This window comes from Osmia bicornis, chromosome 13 (genome assembly GCF_907164935.1).
Source record: "Osmia bicornis bicornis chromosome 13, iOsmBic2.1, whole genome shotgun sequence".
In the NCBI taxonomy this organism is placed as follows: domain Eukaryota; kingdom Metazoa; phylum Arthropoda; class Insecta; order Hymenoptera; family Megachilidae; genus Osmia; species Osmia bicornis.
In genome coordinates this window covers 6,110,775-6,131,477 of record NC_060228.1, presented here as the reverse complement: position 1 = coordinate 6,131,477, position 20,703 = coordinate 6,110,775, and the positions used below count along the sequence as shown (strand labels likewise).

Below are 20,703 nucleotides of genomic sequence, written 5' to 3'. Positions count from 1 at the left end.
ACCGAGTATTTTCCAAGTCAGTGAGAAACATCTCGCTTACTTTTATTTAATCCCCCGTGAAAAACGTCCGGAGAGAAGAGATTTTCTATACTTTCCCGGTAGTTCACGGGAGAAGCTGTCTCAGGATAATTAGCAATTTATCGTTGTCCACGGTTTAGCCGGCTCCTTCGGAGCATCGTTGACTCGGCTAGGTAATCGTGATGTACATAAGTTGCAAGCAGAATTGCACAGCTGAAGGAATTGGAAAGTTGTGTTTACCCGAGATGTCGCCGGTTTTATGGTTTTAATTGCAATTAACGTCGCGCAAATATCTCGCCTCGTTTCATTCCGCTTGGTCGCCGTTAATTTTAAGAAGTATGGTGGTTGTACCATGAAAGAGAAATTTAGAAAGGCAAGTGAATCTTTCGGTATAGCTTTCACGGTTATCCTTTGGGATAATTGGAATATGATTTTTAAATTACTATCGGTACATTGTAATTTCAAACTATGCTCCAAGACTAAACTATAGAAACTCGGACAATTACACGGTAAATCATGTAGAAAAGCTCCTGCATGAAACGCTTATCTTTTCAAGGTAAATCCTCAAAGCAATCTCAAAGGAAATTAGCAATTTACAATTTACACAGCGGAACATGGCTCGCTAGTCGGCAATAAGTGATAAAAGGTAAATAGCTCGTGTAACCCTGACGCGATTTATCTCGGCTGCGTTTACCAGATTTCAATTTAGATCCATTAAAATGTAAATTAGACGCGGTATTTGTTCAGACATTGGATCGTAGATGTGCGTTCTTCCTAGTCATTTGTGCCCTGGGGGCTAGTTTGCTCTTGGACATGGTTGAAGATTTGTCGTTTTAGCAACAATCCTGCTGGTCACTTATTTTTCATCTCCGGTTTCAACATGATTGCGATGTTTATCTTACAATCTCAATGAAACAGATCCAGCTTAGGCAATTATAGTACACTGTTCCATTCATAAGTCATAAATGATAGAACTTTGAGTTTAGTCTTCGGGAGTTTGGGAACATTTTCGGTAGACTGATAGGGATTTGGAGCTTAATTAATTAAAATTAGGACCAGCCGTGTCATTAATCTCCCGGTAAAAATTTAAGTCCCAATCCGCCCCAGAACAGTAATATTATGCAAAATAGCAAACTGGGTGCTTGAATTTGAAAATTAGTAATTTGCATCATTAGTATTATAATTAGGATTCTAATTTTCCATCTACGAGACTAGGTCAATCGTAACGCAAATCTGCAAACCGTATACAGCCTGTAATTGTTAAAGCTTCTGTAATTTGGACTTCTGATATAAATCAAAATTACAACTCCATTATTTAATAGCATTTCAATGGTCAATAGAGTAACGAAGTGGAACGCGTTAAATCGTTTGAATAAAATTCGACCAATCTTGAAGATAATTGCCACGACAATATATTATATTCTTCTAAAGAATGAACTTGGCAGGTGATTTATAGCTTATAAAGAATCTGCATGATATTAAGAGGAAGACATTCCACGTATTTGAAGAATAAACGTGATAAGGAATTAATTATGACGAATGTCGTGTAATTCCAGCGCGATTTAAACAGAGTCCGAATGGAATATTGTCTACACCGCGTGGACGACGTGTTTGAAAGCTATTTATTTTCATTTATATCGTTTATCCGGCTATCCAACCAGGGAATCCCGCTTCATCCATCAAGTTGATCTCATTAAGAAGGCGATCAGAAAAGTTTGCTGACGTTCGCTTAATGACAAACGGAATTAATGGAATTCTAATTGTTAAGAATTTAATTGTCCAGTCAGGGGCTGATCGATCAAGAAAAATGATACAAAAGGATCAATTAAAATGAAGAAAACATTCATTAATTTTACAATTAACTTTAAATAGATTTATTAGACTTTGACGTCTTAGACAACGTACTTAAAATGTTAATATAGAACAACTTTGTTCTGATCAATAACGAAGTTATTATCATCTCTATGGTCACTGAATTTTAGCGCATTCAGCCTCGACGTTCAGATAAAAATTTCACACGAAGATTTACGCGGCAGTTAATTCGACCAGAGGATTCTCGAGCGGGAAAAAACAACGTCCGGTTCGCCATTTACAGAATTTATTAAAGCAATTTTTCCCCGGCTGCCAACGCAATATTTTCGGGAACACGTTTCGATGAAGATCAAGCTTGAACGTCGATTCGAACGAACGAATTACGTCGAATGTTTTGTTGGCACCCACTCAACGCGCTTCAAAAGTCTTTCAGTATTTTCTGTTCAAGACAAGGGCGTGCTATTTTTTGAGAATTCAAATAACGAAATCTTATTATAGAACGCAGGAAAAATGTCGTTTGCTGAATCTTTCTTCAGACGTCAGAGATTCCTTCGTTTGTTTCTGCATTCAAAGCGCGTGTCTCATATTTTTATTCGACCTCTGACGATGTTTTGTCGCGGTGAAATAAGTGAGAATTACGTATGTGGAGCTCGTAGAAGAACGTAAATCTCGGGAAATGATAGTTATTGATCTGTGCTTCACTCCGCGGTCACATTTGCGGAAGTTCTCCCAAAAGGGATGTTCCCTTTGGTTTATCTAACTTGTGCAGCTTGTACTAATCTGGTGTCTGATGTTTGAGATTATTGGATGTATTTTGGAAACATAAATTGAGGAAGAATACGATTTTTCGTAGAGAAAATGATAGTTTTTTAGCTCTCAAAATAATAGAAAGGGTGAATTTTAAGCAGTCTTTTACATTTCAATTTAATTCCAACACTTTCAATTTACATTTGAATAGTGTAAAATTTAGAAAATGAAAAGAATATAAAATACAAAATTAAATTAAAATTGGGATTCTCTCCGTGGTTTGCCGTCCAGGGGTTAAAGATATTAGTCGTCAGGTCTTCAGACGACACTTAATGCAAATGTCATTTGAGATACTAATGATATAGCCAAGTATTCGATCTAATGAACTCTTGAAACTTCGGAAAAAAGGATAAAAGGGAAGGAAACATCGTAAACGGGTAAATAAACTCGAGTGGTTATAAGAAGCCGTAGCTCGTAGCATAACGTTACGCCTACTAAACGCTGGTAATAAGAAGCTTAATGGCAACGGTGGCTATAACGACGATAACAATCATCATAACCATAGTGAGCATAATAACCGTAATGACCAGCAGGATGCGATAATACGTCGGCGTCGCAGGATCCTAGGACACGTCGAAATTTGTGGCCCCGAAATACGAGCGTGTCCATGTGCTGCCATAATTTCGCGTCTCTGAATCAGTGTTCCATGAAGCAAGGTTAATTTAGCGAAAGCTAATTCGTCGATGCTTGACGTTTGGTCAAGAATAACCCTTTGATATATCGTACGAAGCACTTGCAAGGACTAGAATTTCAAAATTATTGCATTTTAAATTAAAGAAAAAGTTTGAAATAATATTAGCCACCGAAAAATGCACCATAATAGTAGAAACGATCTTCCTTTTAACAAATCATCCTCCCATACGAGAAGCTTTTCCGTGTCTCTGGGAGGTCGGTGAAAAATTATTCAAATTCGCAGAATTTTATCGAGTGATGCTGAAAGAAGGTCGCGCGAAAGGAATATCGTGTAAGGGTAAAGGATGAACGAACATCCTGAGGCGAGGCGATGATCGATCACCAGGTATTCGATCGATCTGGCCTGGTGTTGTATCGCGGTGCTCGTGAATCGGACAACTCACGGGGACGGTAGATCGAAACCGGTAAACTTATCTATCCTGGCCAGAACGCAGGGACAAAGGGATAATAAATGGCCGCGACGGGCTGCTTGAGCATTCGAAAAGGTGGACGGAGTTGCGCTTTGAGGCTGGTTGACTTTAAATCACGCCGGCTGCCACCGTGATGTAGATAGCATGCTAGAGAAGCTGCTCCATTCTATTCCCAAGATATCTCTATTTCTGTTGATAGCCACACCGTGACCAGACGACTAATATCTGTCCGTGTGAATTAACTTTTTAACCAGCTCGAGTACCCATTCAAACACGAGTTATTCGGTATATTATTTTTCCTCAAATTTTAAAAGTATTCCATTATTGATATTCGACTCGATTAATTTGCACGATCACTAATAATTTTGAACGAATGAATTTTCAATTGAATAAACATTTTAAATAAAATCGTGAAAGGGAATAAAATTTCACAAACTCGCGTTTGTTTATCAATTTATTTTATGTATCAATTTCGATGGATCGACAGATTGTACAATGTTATTTCCCGCGTTGCAATATCGAATTATTGAACGTGGATCCTGTTATATTCACTCGTCTTCGATTGTCGACGTCGATAATTCGGAGTATTGGAAATGTGACAATTTTTTCCGGCTCCCCGGGTGGAACGATTCTATAAATCTCGCTATGGGTAAATGTTGCCGAAGCCGATATTAAACGTTTCTGGCGTGCACGCAATAAAATTCTCTGGTGGCTTGGCGGCATACAAAAAGCTCGGCTATCGGTTCGAGGAATTCATAAAGTGAACCAAATTCCTCCTTGCAGGACCTGCACAGCGTCGATTTGGAGGAATTCAAGCACGGCGGGACCAATATCACTGCCTTTCGATTAGTGGACCCGGAGAAGCCGGAAATTCAAAAGGTCGTGCAAGATTGGATCTACGGCGAGAAACGTTATAACCGGGAGCTCGATATGGGACAAAGCTCCAACAAGGTAGGACAAAATATATATCATCTAATATGTTACTAATTGGGTCGCCTTACTATTATTAACCGACAGGATGTTTAAATAAAATTTTCATATATTTTCTTTTTCAAAGTAAAAATATTTATTTATTTATTTACTGTTAGAAAGGGAATAGCCCTTTTTGTTATAAATACAAAGGTTCATTAAAATGGATACAAAAATTACTTAAAATTATTCTTGCCAAAACATGTGTTGAGGTAATTTAATTATTTTTATCTGACTTCGATGTGTATGTATTTTTTTTTCCAACTTTATAACCATCAATTATACTGTTCTTTGACGAACCGATCGCTAATGAAACGCTTATCCTGAACTAAATTATTATTATTCATAAACTTGACTATTAGCTCCAGTGTGATAGAAATTAATAGAATCAGTAACGCAATCAATTAAATTATGGAATAATTGTCAAGGAATCCGGTTACGTTTTATCAATAACATTAGAATCTAAATTTGATTCTATTAGCATTAATTAGAGGCATTGAATGGCCTCTAATTAATAGGTATTTCCTGCTGCTGTTATTATGCAAGTATGAGAAAAGTAGTGCGATTCAAAGAAATATGAAAAACTAATTCAGGAAAATGGTTATTTTATTCTCTATTAATAGAAAATTATTCTGTGTTGAGAGTCTGATAATGTGTGACACTTGAATTTCCTAATTAGTTTCATCTAATTAGAAATACTCGTGTCGGATATAATGAAATAATAAGGTAAAGTGGTATAAATTTTTTTCACTTACGAGTGAGAAAACTACATTTACTTGAGAGGAGATCTAATACAGAAAAGACGATAACACTTGCTGACAGTTCTCGAGAAATAAACGCGGCAACGCGTTCCCGCTCGTTGCTGGTGAAACGATTAAATTCCGCTCGGCGAACAGCTGGGAAACGATTGTTTGTTTTCGCGGGCGTGTTCGTGGAACGAAGTCACGTTACACGGTGAAATTCGCTCGTTTCACCGTGCACGCGTGCGAACTTAATTAGCACAACGAAGGATTTTAACAGTTACAGTCTTGCGGTGTCGATGTAATTTTCTCGTTGAACGAGCTCGCTCGAACACATCAGGTCGGCCTGTATGCATGCAAATTGCGAACATTGTTCAAACGGAACACACTAGCCGTTTAAAAGCATCTTGCCTCCTCTAATAACATTCTAATTTTACATTCTTCGCGCAAGCCTCTCCTGACAGCCGCATCGATCTTCTTCCCGGTGTTTGGATCGAGCTATCAATTCGTGTTCCACGCGAGATCGCGAGCCGGGTAACTTGGAACAATGCACAATAATTGGGTATTATCTATTCAAAAGTTGACTAGCGCCATGGAAAATTCAATTTTCCCCGACAGGTGTCGAAGCTCGTAAGAATGCAAATACTACAGAGGCGAAAAATGTTGTACAATTTCTGGCTCTTGTCGAAGCTGGAATTTTCGATAATGGATAGTGAAGAGCCTTCTGTTGAGTTTGACGCTCGCAAACACTTCGAATATTCGAATTATCCAAATTCCTTCGATATCTTAATACTCTGATGTTCAGAATGCAACGAAATACATAAAATATCTGAAATTCGAATGCTCGGAATATTCAAATTAATCAAATTATCCAAATTATTTGAAATTGAAATCCATATTCTGTAGCCATTAGAATATTCGAATATTCAACAATTCTAATTGAAAGCAAATGGAAAAAACACGAATGCATAATAGGGATGCAAGTGGATGCGCATCTGCATACAGAGATAACGCGTATCACGTGGCACGATGTCATTTCGTTGGTTGGTTTATGTGTGATGGAACGAGAAACACGCTTGGGAAGTAGGTCAAATTGCGTGGGTAGTTACCCTGATGAAATTCTCGCGATCAATCGAACGCTACCCTTCTATTAGAAATTCGAATCAATTTAACCTCTCAATTTTGTCGTATTTACAACTCCATCGAAATCTGTCAACGAAACACGGCCTGTTAATAGAATATTAAAGAGTTGTCCACATTAATTAGTTCAATCAATTATTTTTTTAATTTTCTCATTGGATCAATGAAATACATTACCCAAAACTAAATTATTTATTTCTCTACGTAGAATCTTTTCGATACTTAATTTTTTGAACCGGGGTTCCAACCCCTTATCGCAATCTTGAACCCTTCTTTGATGTTAGAAATTTCCCCGGTTCGTTATGCTTCATCTTAGTCGACCAAATTTTTGTCCAACTCGATTTTTCCTCGAGTATCAACGTTCCAGCGCAATTCAAACAAGTTCACAGCAACTGGAGTTACGCTCCTAATTGGTAGTTCTTGGAGCGGCATAGCGTGAGCAAATTATATCGTTGCGAACATCTGGCAGGGCATCAACCGCGGAAAAGTTGAGTAGCGAATCTGTACGTTCGGCCATCTCCCGGGAAGAAACATCTGCCGCATCCGACACCAGCTTTCAGCCCTTTAAAAGCTTAAATTGCATCGGCCTCCCCCGCACGTACGGGCCAACTTCCTGGATACTTTTTTCGGAAAACATCTTAGACAAACTCGAGTTGCATATGCATAATTTTTAGAGAATCCTTGCGTTATCCCTCTGAATATCAAGAAAGAAATTATTCCTCTGGGAAGAAAATAGATTCCGTTTGGATGAGTTCAGGTCGATAGAGAGCCGGGGAAAATAAGATCATAGGCTCACCTATGAAAACGCAAACAATTGAAGCAGATCAACCAAGAGGGGTTAAATAATAGAGGCTCAGCCTGGCGGAAGGCACCCCAAGGCGTTCTAAGGTTGCCGAGCTTTATATCTCTTTACCTTCAGCCTCTCTACCTTTCCTATACCTCCATTCATTTCTTTTCCCGAAGAAGGCACGCTTGTTTGATCCCTGACCCGTTCATAACGCGAAGGAAACGACTCTGCGGAAACCGCGCGACGCTCGATGCGCTTCAAGATGCGCTTTCCTTCGGGACTTCGTTAAATTCGGTCTCAACCCTCTGGTCATTTAGATTTTCGGAGATGAAATTTTCACGAGCGAAAATCATTGAAAATCCTGAAGAGATATACATCAGATTATTCCATAATTAATCTTTTAGAATATTAATAAGTATCTCTTACCATTTTACCGGATGTGTCGAATCATCTTATCATTCGATCTAAATATTCACCGAGGTTTTAATTTATAAAAGTCAGGATTATTTAAAGTCGAGCTCGCAGTAGTTTCATGACCTCAAGCTGATTTATTCATTGAACTCGCGAAGAAGTTGAAGAGGACAGTGCGCTCTTTAGCTAACAAAGAACCAGCCACGCTGAAACTATGCCAGTAAATTTGTATTCTCTCGCCGTGCAATTAATCCGATTTATTTCTCGAAAGCAGCCCTCTGTATCCGTCGGGCGAAGAAATTTGTGCGTTCCCTCCGAAAAAAAAGCTGCTCCAATTCGTAACGAAGCTTCAGAAAGGATGGTTCGACGAATACGAAATCGCATTTATTGTCTCTCGGTTCAATTACACGGCAACAGAAAGTCGTTAGTCGTCGAATAGAGAAGGGAAAAAAGAAGATTCACGATGCGAACGAACTGCGAGCATTAACGATTCCATACGAGTCGCCAGCTAGGCGAGCGGCAACGAGTATGTAAATACGCGTGCACATGGATGCTGGAAAATTGAGCGGATGTGAGTAAATGATGGTACGTGACCGATCTTAGCTCGGTTCCAAAGAGGAGAGGATCTTGTAACGCGACTAGAAGCGGGGCGGGTCTTGCTTGGCAACCAGTTCGGAAGCTGAACGAGGAAAGGACGATTTGATCCCTTTCCGAGTAGAGGAACATCGTACTTCGATCAGGATCGTCCTTTTAACAGTTCGCAATCGATGGAAAGCCATACCTCGAGATAGACACCGTATTCGTTGGAAATTTATTAGAGGAACCATGGAACAGAGAGCAGAGGGACGTGGAACCACGAATTCCCTCTGAATTTTCCCGATAAAATCGAAATGAGAGTTGACTTTCCAGAGGTGACAGGAAGGCAGGAAGGTGAAATTCAGCTGGGTCGAATTCGAAAATAACTGGATGGATGTAGATTTCGGGGGTTGTTTTCTCGGTATGTTGAGATAATTTATTATCGCGGTGAATATCAATATTGCAAATTTAATATAATTCAATGACTGGAAAAAATTAATATATTAAGGGGGTAATATTTTACTTGCAATTAGTTTTAATATTTTATTTCCAACTCATTCCTTTTGGAAATTATTTAATCCTCGGACCATGGAGAGAGCTTCAATGCTTTCTAAGTAAAGCAGTAATTTTTTACAATTTATTTCCGATCGCGTGACGATGAAACTCTCATCACCGTCGACGATTTGTTGAAACGTGACATACTGCAGCTGTAACGTGATGGTTTCTTTTTATTTTAAACGAAATAAGTGAAACTACCAACTAGTTTTCTACGAGAAACTGCTTCGTGGATGGATTTACGACGTGTACTCTGCAATTTTAACGTAATTGCGAAATGAAAGGCTGTGTGGTAAGAGTATCAGTCGGATTAAACTTATACAGGATACACGGTGAACACGAGAAAGCGAATTTGAAGATTTTTAATGATATAAAATAGAGTAAGAGAACTTTTCGTTTTAGAAAAATAAATAAAGTTACAAAATTATTTACATTTAGGAGCTTTCCATTTTTAAATTAAAGTAGAAAATATTCTTAAATATTTGCAACCATAATTTTCATTATTATTACAGATTCTTATTAAATAATAAATAATCTTTGTTTCATGTACTTGAACAGAACAACCTCACCTGCATAAAGGTAAGGTTTCATGTAATATTATTGAAAATTGCATGTTACATGATTCCATTTTGCAATCCTCTAGAAGAGTACTTTTGTTGTTCTCCTTCGCATGTTATATTTTAAATAAGAAACAGGATACTTTAAAATTAATCATTCGAATGCTTATTCAGTATCTTCGTACAATTTCCTTTAATAAATTCTCGAATTAACAATTAAACGATTTCTATAAAATTTCTGAACGTCGAACCAAGAAATGCAAAACAAACGAAGTAATGCAAAAATGAATAATAACTTGAAAATCAGATTGTAGTGAAACTCGTCAAATGAAATAAATTCAAGCGAATCTGCTGGAGTCTCTGGAGAAGATTTGCACTTTAACTAGCTCTTTTAATCCCGCGAGAAGATTTAGTCGAGCAATCTCGCTGCGTTTACGAGAGGCTACATAATTAATCAGAGTACTTTGAAATTCGCCGTCTGTAAACTATTAATAAGATGGAAATAACGAAGATGCTGAAAAAGCAAGCTACGATTCCACGATGATCCCATTTTATTAGAATTAGATCCTTTCGAACGAATTCGTAGAAAATTTCAGCGCACCATTTATCGTTCCTCGAACCCTTTAATTTTCCTGCCAATAATCAAACGAGCAATCTCGTCGGATACGTTCGTGTAATTAATCGAAGTTCGTACAAATGGTACTTTGATGAAAAATTGGCCATGTTATTTGCAGTCGAAAGAAAATTAGAATTGGTAAAATAACGATTCCATAAAAATCGCGGTGTTAATTTTACTGCACAGCAATTTCGACACGTTTAAACGATCGAGTCGAAAGCACGAACGATTTTCTGGGATAAACAAGCCTCGAATTTTGTTCTATAAAATCCTGTAAGGATATTGGTTGTTCCAAATACGCTGGAGGCAGCGATATTCGCGAAATACAAATTCCTCGCCAACAGAAGGCGTCAATTTGCCATGAAATCGTGTAAGTGTGGGTGGGTCCTTCGTTCCTTTGGTCGACGGGAACGAGTTCGACCAGAGCAAAAATCGTTCGATCAAATCGCCCGATACGATTCCCCTTTACTGCCGAGAATTTCCGCCATACCGTTCTTTTATAAACGAACGATTTCTCCGGAATCGATTCGTCGAAACGTGGTCGTGACCGCTTCGCCAATTCGTTCGACACAAATTCCTCGATCACCGTGCGGGTCTATTTAACGCGAAACTAAAACGTTACGATTCTACTTTTCAGACTGAAACCTCGCTGATGTACGATGCTGTGCACCTGTTCGCGAAAGCTCTCCACGATTTAGACACGTCCCAGCAGATCGACATCAAACCGCTGTCCTGCGAATCCACCGACACCTGGCCGCACGGATATTCCCTCATAAACTACATGAAAATCGTGAGTACCCATATCCGTACGATTTATGGTGTCGTAAGTTATACAAGAAAAGTTTCAATGTAGGTATTAAAATTTCAACAGGCGAATAAAATAGAAAATTTGTATAAATTTCATCAAAATTTTCTCGTATCATTATAAATGAAAAAGACGTACAATTAAGTGGTCTGTTTAAAAAAGAAAAATATTTTAATTTTAAAATAGCGATCTTCTATTTTGACTCAGCCTGTAGAAAATAAAATGGAAAAATGGGGCGATCGTGGGGCATGCAAAGCAGGGTAGTAGTGGCGCATACAAGTAGCCTAATTGCACGTCCGGGTAATTGGATGTCTGTTGGGCGCAAATGGGTGTAAAGCGAGGATCGTGATGGCAAAAACGTCGCGTAACCGATGCAACAATGATCCCCTGTACCGTTATCGATAGATATCTTCCATCCGGTTGCGGTTCTCCTATCTCTGCGGCCATGGTAGCAGCGTTGGGTGATGGTTTATCGAGGATGTATCGGGGGAAGATCGATAGAGGGGGAATTCATTTTGTGAAATTACGAGCATCGATCGGCCGTCTGGGCAACGTAATAAGCCATTATAACGATATGCTTAATCTGACTGTCCCTACAGCTCGGTTCGCGCTTATTAACGAGCGCCACGAGTGCTGCCATGTGCAACGTAACCGGCATCGCGTGCATATCGCTGAAATTGTACAGGTATGCGTACAGGACATCGTAAACTCCCCGGTGTTGAGCTGAAATAGCAGACGTACGGGACGGCTCCTTCCTATGCTCGCCGATTGTTCCTCGGGACAATGGAAAGTTACCTGGTGGGTTAAACGAACCCGTCGGCACCCTTGACAAATTATACCCCGCGGTTTTGCGACCGTGAATTCTCAGCTCCGGGAACACGAATATCAGGTCATCCTTATTAATTTCGCTGTCTGAAATTCTAAATTCGAGCGGCAATTAAATTTCAATTAAAAGTAGCACAGTTTCTCTTGAAATCGCGCTGTGTAAAATATAGAATTAAAGTATAAAGAAACAAGGAGGTAAACAGGAAAGATGGAAATCCGGTTACGTAAAAAGTCAGCCTGTCCAATAACGAGCCGTTGCTCTGTCAGTTGTATTTTTTTTAATATTTGCCTTCGTTAACGATGTCCCGTTAGTGTTATTACCGATCAAACGCGGATGTCACGCGTAACGCGGTAATAATGTTTGCCGTAATATAAAAATACTTGGAACGAGCCATTCGAAGAGCGACGTTGCCTACAATTTTACTAATTACCAGCGGTAACCGAGAACACCGAGAGTATATCCGAACACGATGCACGGCTCGTAATTCGTCAACGAAAATTCACGTCAAAGCTCGATCAGTAATTATGCCAGTAATGGTCGCATTTGCCAATTTTCCTACTGCTTGTCCCATCGCTATTCCGTACCAAAATATCATCATTTTATTCGAACAACGTTGTTATTAAAAATTACAAATCAGTACTACTTTTTATAGTATCACATTATTTTTGAATATGGATCACGATTAATCCACTCATCACTAGAGAATTGATAATAACCGATCAACCTTTTGTTTCAAGGTGGAAATGACTGGTCTGACTGGAATTATAAAGTTCGATCATCAGGGATTTCGTTCGGATTTCATTCTGGATATCATCGAACTCAATAACAAGGAGGGTTTGAAGAAGATAGGAACGTGGAACAGCACGAAAGGTATAAATTTTACGAGAAGCTACAAAGAGGAGTATACTCAGATCGTTGAGAATCTTCAAAACAAGACATTCATCGTGACGACCATATTGGTGAGTGTCTGAATTTTTTTATATTAATCCGTAATTTACATACATACATTTTTCTAAAAATCATTTATATTCGATCATAAAAATTTGCAAAAATTACTATATGTATTTTCCACTCCAAACTATTTTCACCCCTTCGGAGTGAATTGGTATCAAAATTATGTTAAATATTTTTACAAAATCGATGTATGTAATTCTTCGTACATTCGTTTGAATTAACCAAATCAACCTTTACAAATCTCATTACAAGTCTCGAGTAGCAGCACCTCCATTAAAATCTCAAAAATTTTCTTTCCTTCTTCACGGAATCCGCATGAATCGTTCGGCGTATCGTTAAAGTCCCGACTGTTTGTTTTTCCGAAATGAAAAGGAAACAGAAGCAGAGCTGAACGAGGTTCGTGCGGAAGCGAGAAATTTCCTTTTCCTTCTTCATCCTTCGCCTCCACCTCGTTAGCTTTTCCCTTTTTCTTTTTTTTTTTTATTTTCATCTCTCCAGCCGTTCTTCAGGGAATAAAGAAAACCGACCTCGAGAAACTCGGGAACCCTGGAGGGGTATCCGCTATTTAATTGAAGCTTTCACGTCGACTCGCCGTCGCGTTACTTATTCTCGCGCTAATTGCGGCCACAAGTAATGCAATGCACTTGCGTGCATATTAACTGGCTCGAAAGTTCAGCTGGAGAAGCGTCAGAGAGCGTCGAGTTTCGTGGTCGCGAGATAAGGGTGCTCGAGGAGATGAGTCTGAGAACTTGAACAATCTAATGCCGCTTCTTTAGAGGTTTAACCGTTCACTGTATTTACGACGTTATTAATCGGATTTTCGTTCGGCTTGCTTGAATAAGGGGCCTAGGTCAGCTCACCGAGTTTGTACAGCCTCTTGAGTTATTAGGTAGCATGAAAATTTTAGGACCTGGCAATATTATGAACCCTTCATTGATAGAGATAGGTCAATCATTATCCAAAGCTTTCACTTTCAAATTTCGAAATAAAATATTTTCAAAAATGATGGTATAAAATTTGCAAAATGAAAATGGGAAAGGATCGCTATCTCAATGGCCCATCGTCTGAGGGTGAACCCAAGTAAAGTTTAAAATTCAACAGTGATAAGATTACGATAAAAATTCAATTATAAAAAATTGATTGTAATTTAAGATTTCGATATGCTCCGATACACGAGTGTACACCCTATTCTTGAGTTTATCTAGAGTTCCATCGCAACTCGTACAGAACTTAAAGTGTGTTTCTCAAGTCCTTATCCAAGGACCTTTGGTACGATGAAATTTTAGCGAAACTTTCCACGATAGAAACTTCCACTCACGTTTTTCGAAAACTCGAACATACATTCCGTAACACCAGTTTCCACGAAATTCCTCGTCGATCATTTAGCATAATAAGCGTTTTGCAACTCCCCTTCACGACATATACAATTCTAAATGTAGAAAAGAAAACTCAGAGCCTCCCCTTGGAACAATTGAACTCTAGAAAACAGTGTTACTGTCATAGAAAATCATCATCCTCGTATTGTCCTTTGCTCTCGCGTGTTTCTCTCCCCTTCTTCCCGAAAGAAAAGCTCGTCGACGTGATATTCGGTCGCTTTAAATCGCGCGCACGTAGGGATGCATATTTCACTCCTCCCCGGCACCCAGTGCGAATCACGGTTGCGTTAATTAAGCAGCGTTGGAGCGCGAAAGGAGCCGCGGCTCCTGAATTTTCATATTCGTAGAAACGTGGCCAGGTGGAGTAGCCGTCTCTAATGTGTTATTTCGCGCGCCCATATGTACCGCGTGTTCCATTGGTTAACCCGACGACCTGGCTGTTCACATCCTCGTATTCAAATCCTCTTGTGCCATGCCCTGCCTGCCCACGCACGTTCACACATGTATGGAATCGATCTATGACGTCAGCTCATTAACCCGCAGAGCGCACCATACTGCATGAGGAAGGATTCGAGCGAGAAGCTCACCGGAAACGCACAGTTCGAGGGTTACAGCATCGATTTGATTTACGAGATATCGAGAATACTAGGATTCAATTATACGTTCCGTCTGGTGCCAGATGGACGATACGGTTCCTACAACAAGCAGACGAAAGAGTGGGATGGTATGATGAAAGAACTGCTCGATCAGAAGGCTGATTTAGCGATCGCTGATCTAACTATCACGTACGATCGGGAACAAGCGGTCGACTTCACAATGCCGTTCATGAACCTAGGTGAGCGATCTGTTTAATCAACGGGTCCGTTTCGAATGTGCTGATTGCCGCCGTGAATCGATTTAACGATCAGCAAACTATTCCGCCAATTCTAGTTCGCTTCGCGAATTTTTCAAACCTTATCGAAGATCAATAATTCTAATTCATCGTCCAAGTGAAATAATTTTATTTGAAAATCATGAAAGTAATCGATCTCCTTTTGAATAATCCAAAAATAAATTATTTAAATTTTTAATAAAAAAGGAAAATAAATTGCGTTGATATTTCCCTCGCATTCTACATATTTCAAAAGCGACTTTTACTTATTGCGCCACATTTTCTTTGGTTAAATCTCTGCTAGTAAATAAAGCTATGAAATGTGTGAATTTTAAACTTTCAGGTATCAGCATACTGTACCGTAAGCCTATAAAGCAACCACCGAATCTGTTCTCGTTCCTCAGCCCTCTGAGCCTGGACGTTTGGATTTATATGGTGACAGCTTATCTGGGTGTCTCGGTGCTGCTCTTCATACTCGCCAGGCAAGTGAATCCATTCTGCCAAGACCCGATAAAAATATTCTACGGCACCGACGAAATTTCGTATCCGAACGAATCCCTTCACCTAATATGCTTTACCGCTCGGATAAACTTTCATCGTGTCGAGAATTCGATAAATTTTCAGCATCACACTTCTATAATACTATTTAACTCTCAAACGGTGGGTAATTAAATTTTAGAGTACCTCTTTACAATATAATATAATGCGTTTCTTAACTCTCGGATGGCGGACCGTGGAGAAAGCCCCAAGGCGACTGCCCCTGGAGAGAGCCACAATTTTAATTTAATTCTGCATTTCATATTACTTTCTTTTGTTTAAAAATTACACATTTAACCTCAGGTTACCAGTTTATTATGCAAGAAACGCATTTTATTACATTTTTTTCTAATTATTTAGAAATCGATAATTGTAGACGGTCAACCTATACCAAAATATTTTATTTAAAAATTTGAATAGCTCGTTTTATCGCGACCTGCTGTTTGAGGATTAATTCACTGATAACTCTCAAGTAGCTATTTCTTAGATACCATCAGGGTATACATCCGGCTTCTACCACAAAGTACATTCGAACGCAACCAAACGAACAGACATACGTTGACTTGTAACATTCCGTTCGACTTCTTTTTCTCAACGTGGACGCGGTTAATCTTCATACGTAAATGGCGATCGATCCCTGCGGAAGACAGCTACGTCCATCTGAAAGGATCAGACGTTGTCTAGAGTTGATCAGTTTAGATTCACCCCGTACGAGTGGTACAATCCTCATCCGTGCAACAAAAACCCGGACCATCTGGAGAATCGCTTCAAGCTGCTCAACTGCATGTGGTTCACCATCGGGTCGTTAATGCGGCAGGGCTGTAACATTCTGCCCAAGTAAGCCGTTAGATTGGCATCTCACGGTCATTGGCTCGAGCGTTTCTTTTGCTCGTTTCTTTATCAATCCTCTATTTCTCCCCATGTCTTTGTTTCCCTCCAGCTCGTTTCTTAGCTCGCGTTCGAAAACGCCGTTGTTGGGTTCCGCCTTCGAACACCGTGTCGTCGATCGTGAACGCATGTAAATCGACGACCACGATCGGTAACTAACAACGGATCCACTTTCGCTGCGATTTGCTCGAACACGCAGCCCTTTTAGGGGCCAAGTTCGCTCGTACGACAGAATGGATGAATTATTCAGCGAAACGAATTCGTGAAACCGCTTTCAACAGTCCCGCCGGGATATCGGATATTTTGAATGTGTTGCAGATACTATCGTTCGTCTATCGGGATTGAGAACCCGATTGGAAGGGAATTGATTTCTTAGAGGAGAGATTGTCAGACACTTTGTATCAAGATACAAAATTGATAGCTTGAATTTAGAAATAACACATGATTTGCTAATTACGAATTACTGCTCCATTAATTAAACGTCTCATTAAAAAGAAAGATCTATGGTTGAACATAAAAATTCTAGCCAGGAGGAGCTTAATTTCTCTTTCGCAAACTTTCCTTTGTTTCTTTGTCGCAAAAAGAGGTAGGTGGATCGCGAGCTGTAAAAACGTTTCACGATGTTCGCACAATTTATTACACGGAAAAAGGTACGCGAAGAGGGATAATATCCCCCGGCGATGGGATAATTCTGGTTTGTCTGGCAGTCTCTCCTTACCTTCAGTATTTGCATAACTTAGGTGAATATCGATTAAAAAGCGTGCGACGATTCTCAGAGTCGTAGCTACGTATCGAGGGACGTTTTTCATCGAGGGTTGTATTTATATTTCATCCGTCCACATGGTGACGTTGTTCTTGAGTAACGCGGCTCGCTAATTACTCGTAATAATGGTAATAAATCAAACATTATATACGAGTAATACCGTCACGTTGAATCATGATTAACGAGAAAATGTAGAAAGGGGAAAGATAAATTTCTGTGTCTATTTATTTGATATTGTCATCCGAGATATTCCTCTGTTTTTAGAACTGCAAAGTTATTTAAAGATTCAGAATATAATACGGTTCATTTCCGAGTATCCACACGGAGAAAACAAAGATTCAAGTGTACCTCAATGTCTCCTTAACGCCCGCACCTAAATCAACCCGAATCCCGTCGCAAAGCCATAGAACGTCCACGGGAAACGTTTGCCTGTAATTCCAGAAACAGAGGAAACATTTCAAACGTTTCACAGTTCCTCGTCGACACATTGGGACACCGCAAACACGACGAATTTTAGCATCACGGTATCAATGTTTCAGCAGGCTCGAAAGCAACGCGTGCAACCAAGGCTTCTCTTGATTAAGGGAAAGTGTAAAGAATCGACCTGACCATTTGTTCTTTACAAACGAAGAGAGGAAGGTGTAATTTAGGTTTTTCCTAAGGCAACAGATTTCTCCCTCTGCTATTACCCTTAAATAAAGGAAGTCTACGTTGCAACCGAGTGTACGATTAGTCAGGTTACGACTCTGAGGTCTAATCCTTTCCCTTCTCCATTCACGTGTCTGCAGGTTCAGCCCCTACGAGTGGGAGAATCCCCATCCGTGCAACGGACAGTCCGAGGTCCTCGAGAACGAGTTCACCCTGATGAACTCGCTCTGGTTCACCATAGGCTCGCTCATGCAGCAAGGCTCTGATATAGCGCCGAAGTAAGTGTGAATATAACGAAGAAACACAACAGCGACGTATGGGTGCGATCGTTTTTTCTACCAAACTTCGAGAGAGTTTCGAAAGCGAGAATAAAGTTTTCTTATAGCTTCGTTAGATTGTTAGTCGCGGTTCATTTATTTCGGTGAGAGAAGCTTTTTTCGAAGAGAGGCGAGATTTTGGGGGTCGTAGGTAACGATAGCCTGGATATGCTATATCGTAGGCTTGCTGCAATCGAATGATCACGTTCTCGTATCGAAACTCGTCGACGTGCTTTCGTTATCGCTGAGGCAATCCTCCACACCGACGATGTTTCGTTCGATGGAAGTTCGTTGTTGCTGTTCCCAACGGGAATACGGTAAGATGCTGAGACACCGTCGTGTAACCGAAATAATGCACCATAAGTGTTTTGATAAACCCGGTTCCTCGGAGGAATTTCCATGGTGTTTGATTTTGAGGAAAATGAAATTGGAAATTCGTTGAAGTGGAACAGCAACAACTTCTTCGAATTAGACCGAGACGATAAAAAGCGCTTTCACCTGTTCGGAAATTGAGCTTTCGTTCTCCAGTATTTCCTGCGATACGACCCCCATCCTCGTTATCGTCATTTTTCAGTTTTTAGTATTGTTTAGCTGTCGTTGTTGTGAGTAGCAAACGAATGCGTTGGGTGCATGGAAACGTAGAAATTAGAGAAGAATAGTCTTTTAAAATCGATCATCTGATATAGTGAAAGTTTCTCCTGCATGAATCATTAGGCTTAGAAACTTACAAAAACATCAAAATATCTCTTTTGCCATTTTTACGTTTAGATAGATATTTCTATTCCACAGCACCTCAAATTTCGCTAAATCAATTTATAATTAGGAAATCTGATTTTTCGGTCATTAAAAAATACACTTCGATATTCATACAGGAGAAACAGATTTTTCATCGACGCTTTGCGGAAGTTTCTCTGCACCGTTTGGAATTTTACTTACAGGGCTGTGTCGACTCGCATAGTGGCGGGTATGTGGTGGTTCTTCACTTTGATCATGATTTCTTCGTACACTGCCAACTTGGCCGCGTTCCTTACCGTCGAGAGGATGGATTCACCGATCGAGAGCGCGGAGGATCTTGCAAAGCAGACGAAAATCAAATACGGGGCTCTCAAAGGAGGAAGTACCGCGGCCTTTTTCCGAGTAAGATCGCATGAATATCTTATACGTTCTGTACAAACATTCGCGTAATCGTTTCACCCGGCTACATACGCTGTCTTCGTTTATCGACGAATTTCCCTTCAATGTATATAAAATAGCTCGCCGCAATAAAAATTGTAATGCAAAGTATTCTGTAAAAGGATGTAGCCCGGTGATGCGGAGAAATGTGTATTCTTTGAAGAATTTCAAATTAATTCTCATTTTATTTTCATTTCCCTTTTGATTCGAAATTTCAGGACATTATTGGTAACATAACTATTATTCGTTACAATTAATTTGCCGATACCAATATTAGATACATATTTCGAAATGCAGAATGCACAATGTGATGCTTAATTTTGATAATAACAATATTAATTAATACAGTCATTGAACGACTGATATTCCAATAACCATTATTACCATAAAGTGTATCACGAAACAATCGTAATAATAATTAATATTAGGGAAATGAAGGAAGGAAGAAATTTTAATTCCTCGTGTTTCATATTAATTAATATTTATTTAATTACTTCTACAAGAATTTATACATTTCTCTATTTCTATACCATTTTAAATAAATAGAAATCTCGTCCGATAATTGATTAATCTTCAAGCAAAAACGATAAATCTATTTTCCCCAAAAATTGAATCGCTAATTATTCGAATTGATCAATTTCTCACGAATGGGGTTGTTGATTCTCACGAAGCCGCGGCTAGGTAATAGGCCTAAGCTTGAAGATTAACCAATTTCGATCGGCGTTCCGTCGTTTAACTGGACGGGGTGCTCGACCATGAAATTCCTGGCGTGATCTAGGATTCCAATTTCTCGACGTACCAGCGCATGTGGTCCTTCATGGATTCGGCAAAGCCGACGGTATTTACAACGAGCAACGTCGAGGGTGTGGAACGGGTGATCAAGGGTAAAGGCAGTTACGCGTTCCTAATGGAATCCACTTCTATCGAATACGTAATCGAGAGGAACTGCGATCTGACTCAAGTTGGCGGTCTGTTGGATTCGAAGGGTTATGGCATAGCCATGCCACCAAGTAAGTACACCAATCGGGATACATACTGTCGCATGTATGGTTAGCTGACGTATAAACTCGTCAGACAGATACACCGTTAGCCGATTACACTCAGCCGAATGGCTCTCAGCCGATAGAGACAGTCGAGCTATTCCGAACGATCGACGTGTATATTTTTGATTTATCGTCGACGACAAACGGTGTCGAATTGGAAAGATAATTTTTCACGCTCCGTCCATGGATTTATAGAGGTATCCTTGTTGATCGACATTTCTGCAAAAGGAAATATCATCGAAATTTTATTAATTTATTATTTTTCACAATCGAAACTTCAACATTAGATCGTCTAGACTTCAAAAGCGTATCGAGTATCCGTCGACGAATATCAGAAAACTTGGTGTTCTAATTTTTCCATCGGGGTCACGTCTCGCGTCGAACGGAAAAACGATCGCGCGAGACAGTGTC

General features: G+C 39.7%; 1 protein-coding gene across 10 annotated transcripts in view; it reads left to right on the top strand.

Moving 5' to 3' along the window:
- Window positions 1-20,703, top strand: part of LOC114872610 (glutamate receptor ionotropic, kainate 2) — a 169,457-nt gene that overhangs the window by 140,361 nt on the left and 8,393 nt on the right. For 7 of the 10 annotated variants that reach the window (XR_003788800.2, XR_003788799.2, XM_046288465.1 and 4 more), the window contains 9 exons: window positions 4,524-4,691; window positions 9,477-9,497; window positions 10,729-10,881; window positions 12,460-12,681; window positions 14,596-14,887; window positions 15,267-15,405; window positions 17,900-18,037; window positions 19,015-19,213; window positions 20,028-20,259. Coding sequence is in view for 8 of the 10 variants with exons in the window: in XM_046288465.1 (XP_046144421.1) it covers window positions 4,524-4,691; window positions 9,477-9,497; window positions 10,729-10,881; window positions 12,460-12,681; window positions 14,596-14,887; window positions 15,267-15,405; window positions 17,900-18,037; window positions 19,015-19,213; window positions 20,028-20,259 (1,564 nt within the window). In the remaining 2 variants the exon portion in view is untranslated. Of the gene's footprint in view, window positions 1-4,523; window positions 4,692-9,476; window positions 9,498-10,728; window positions 10,882-12,459; window positions 12,682-14,595; window positions 14,888-15,266; window positions 15,406-16,159; window positions 16,298-17,899; window positions 18,038-19,014; window positions 19,214-20,027; window positions 20,260-20,703 lie in introns of all 10 variants that reach the window. The other 3 variants (XM_029179967.2, XM_046288467.1, XM_046288466.1) reach the window with 3 other exon arrangements.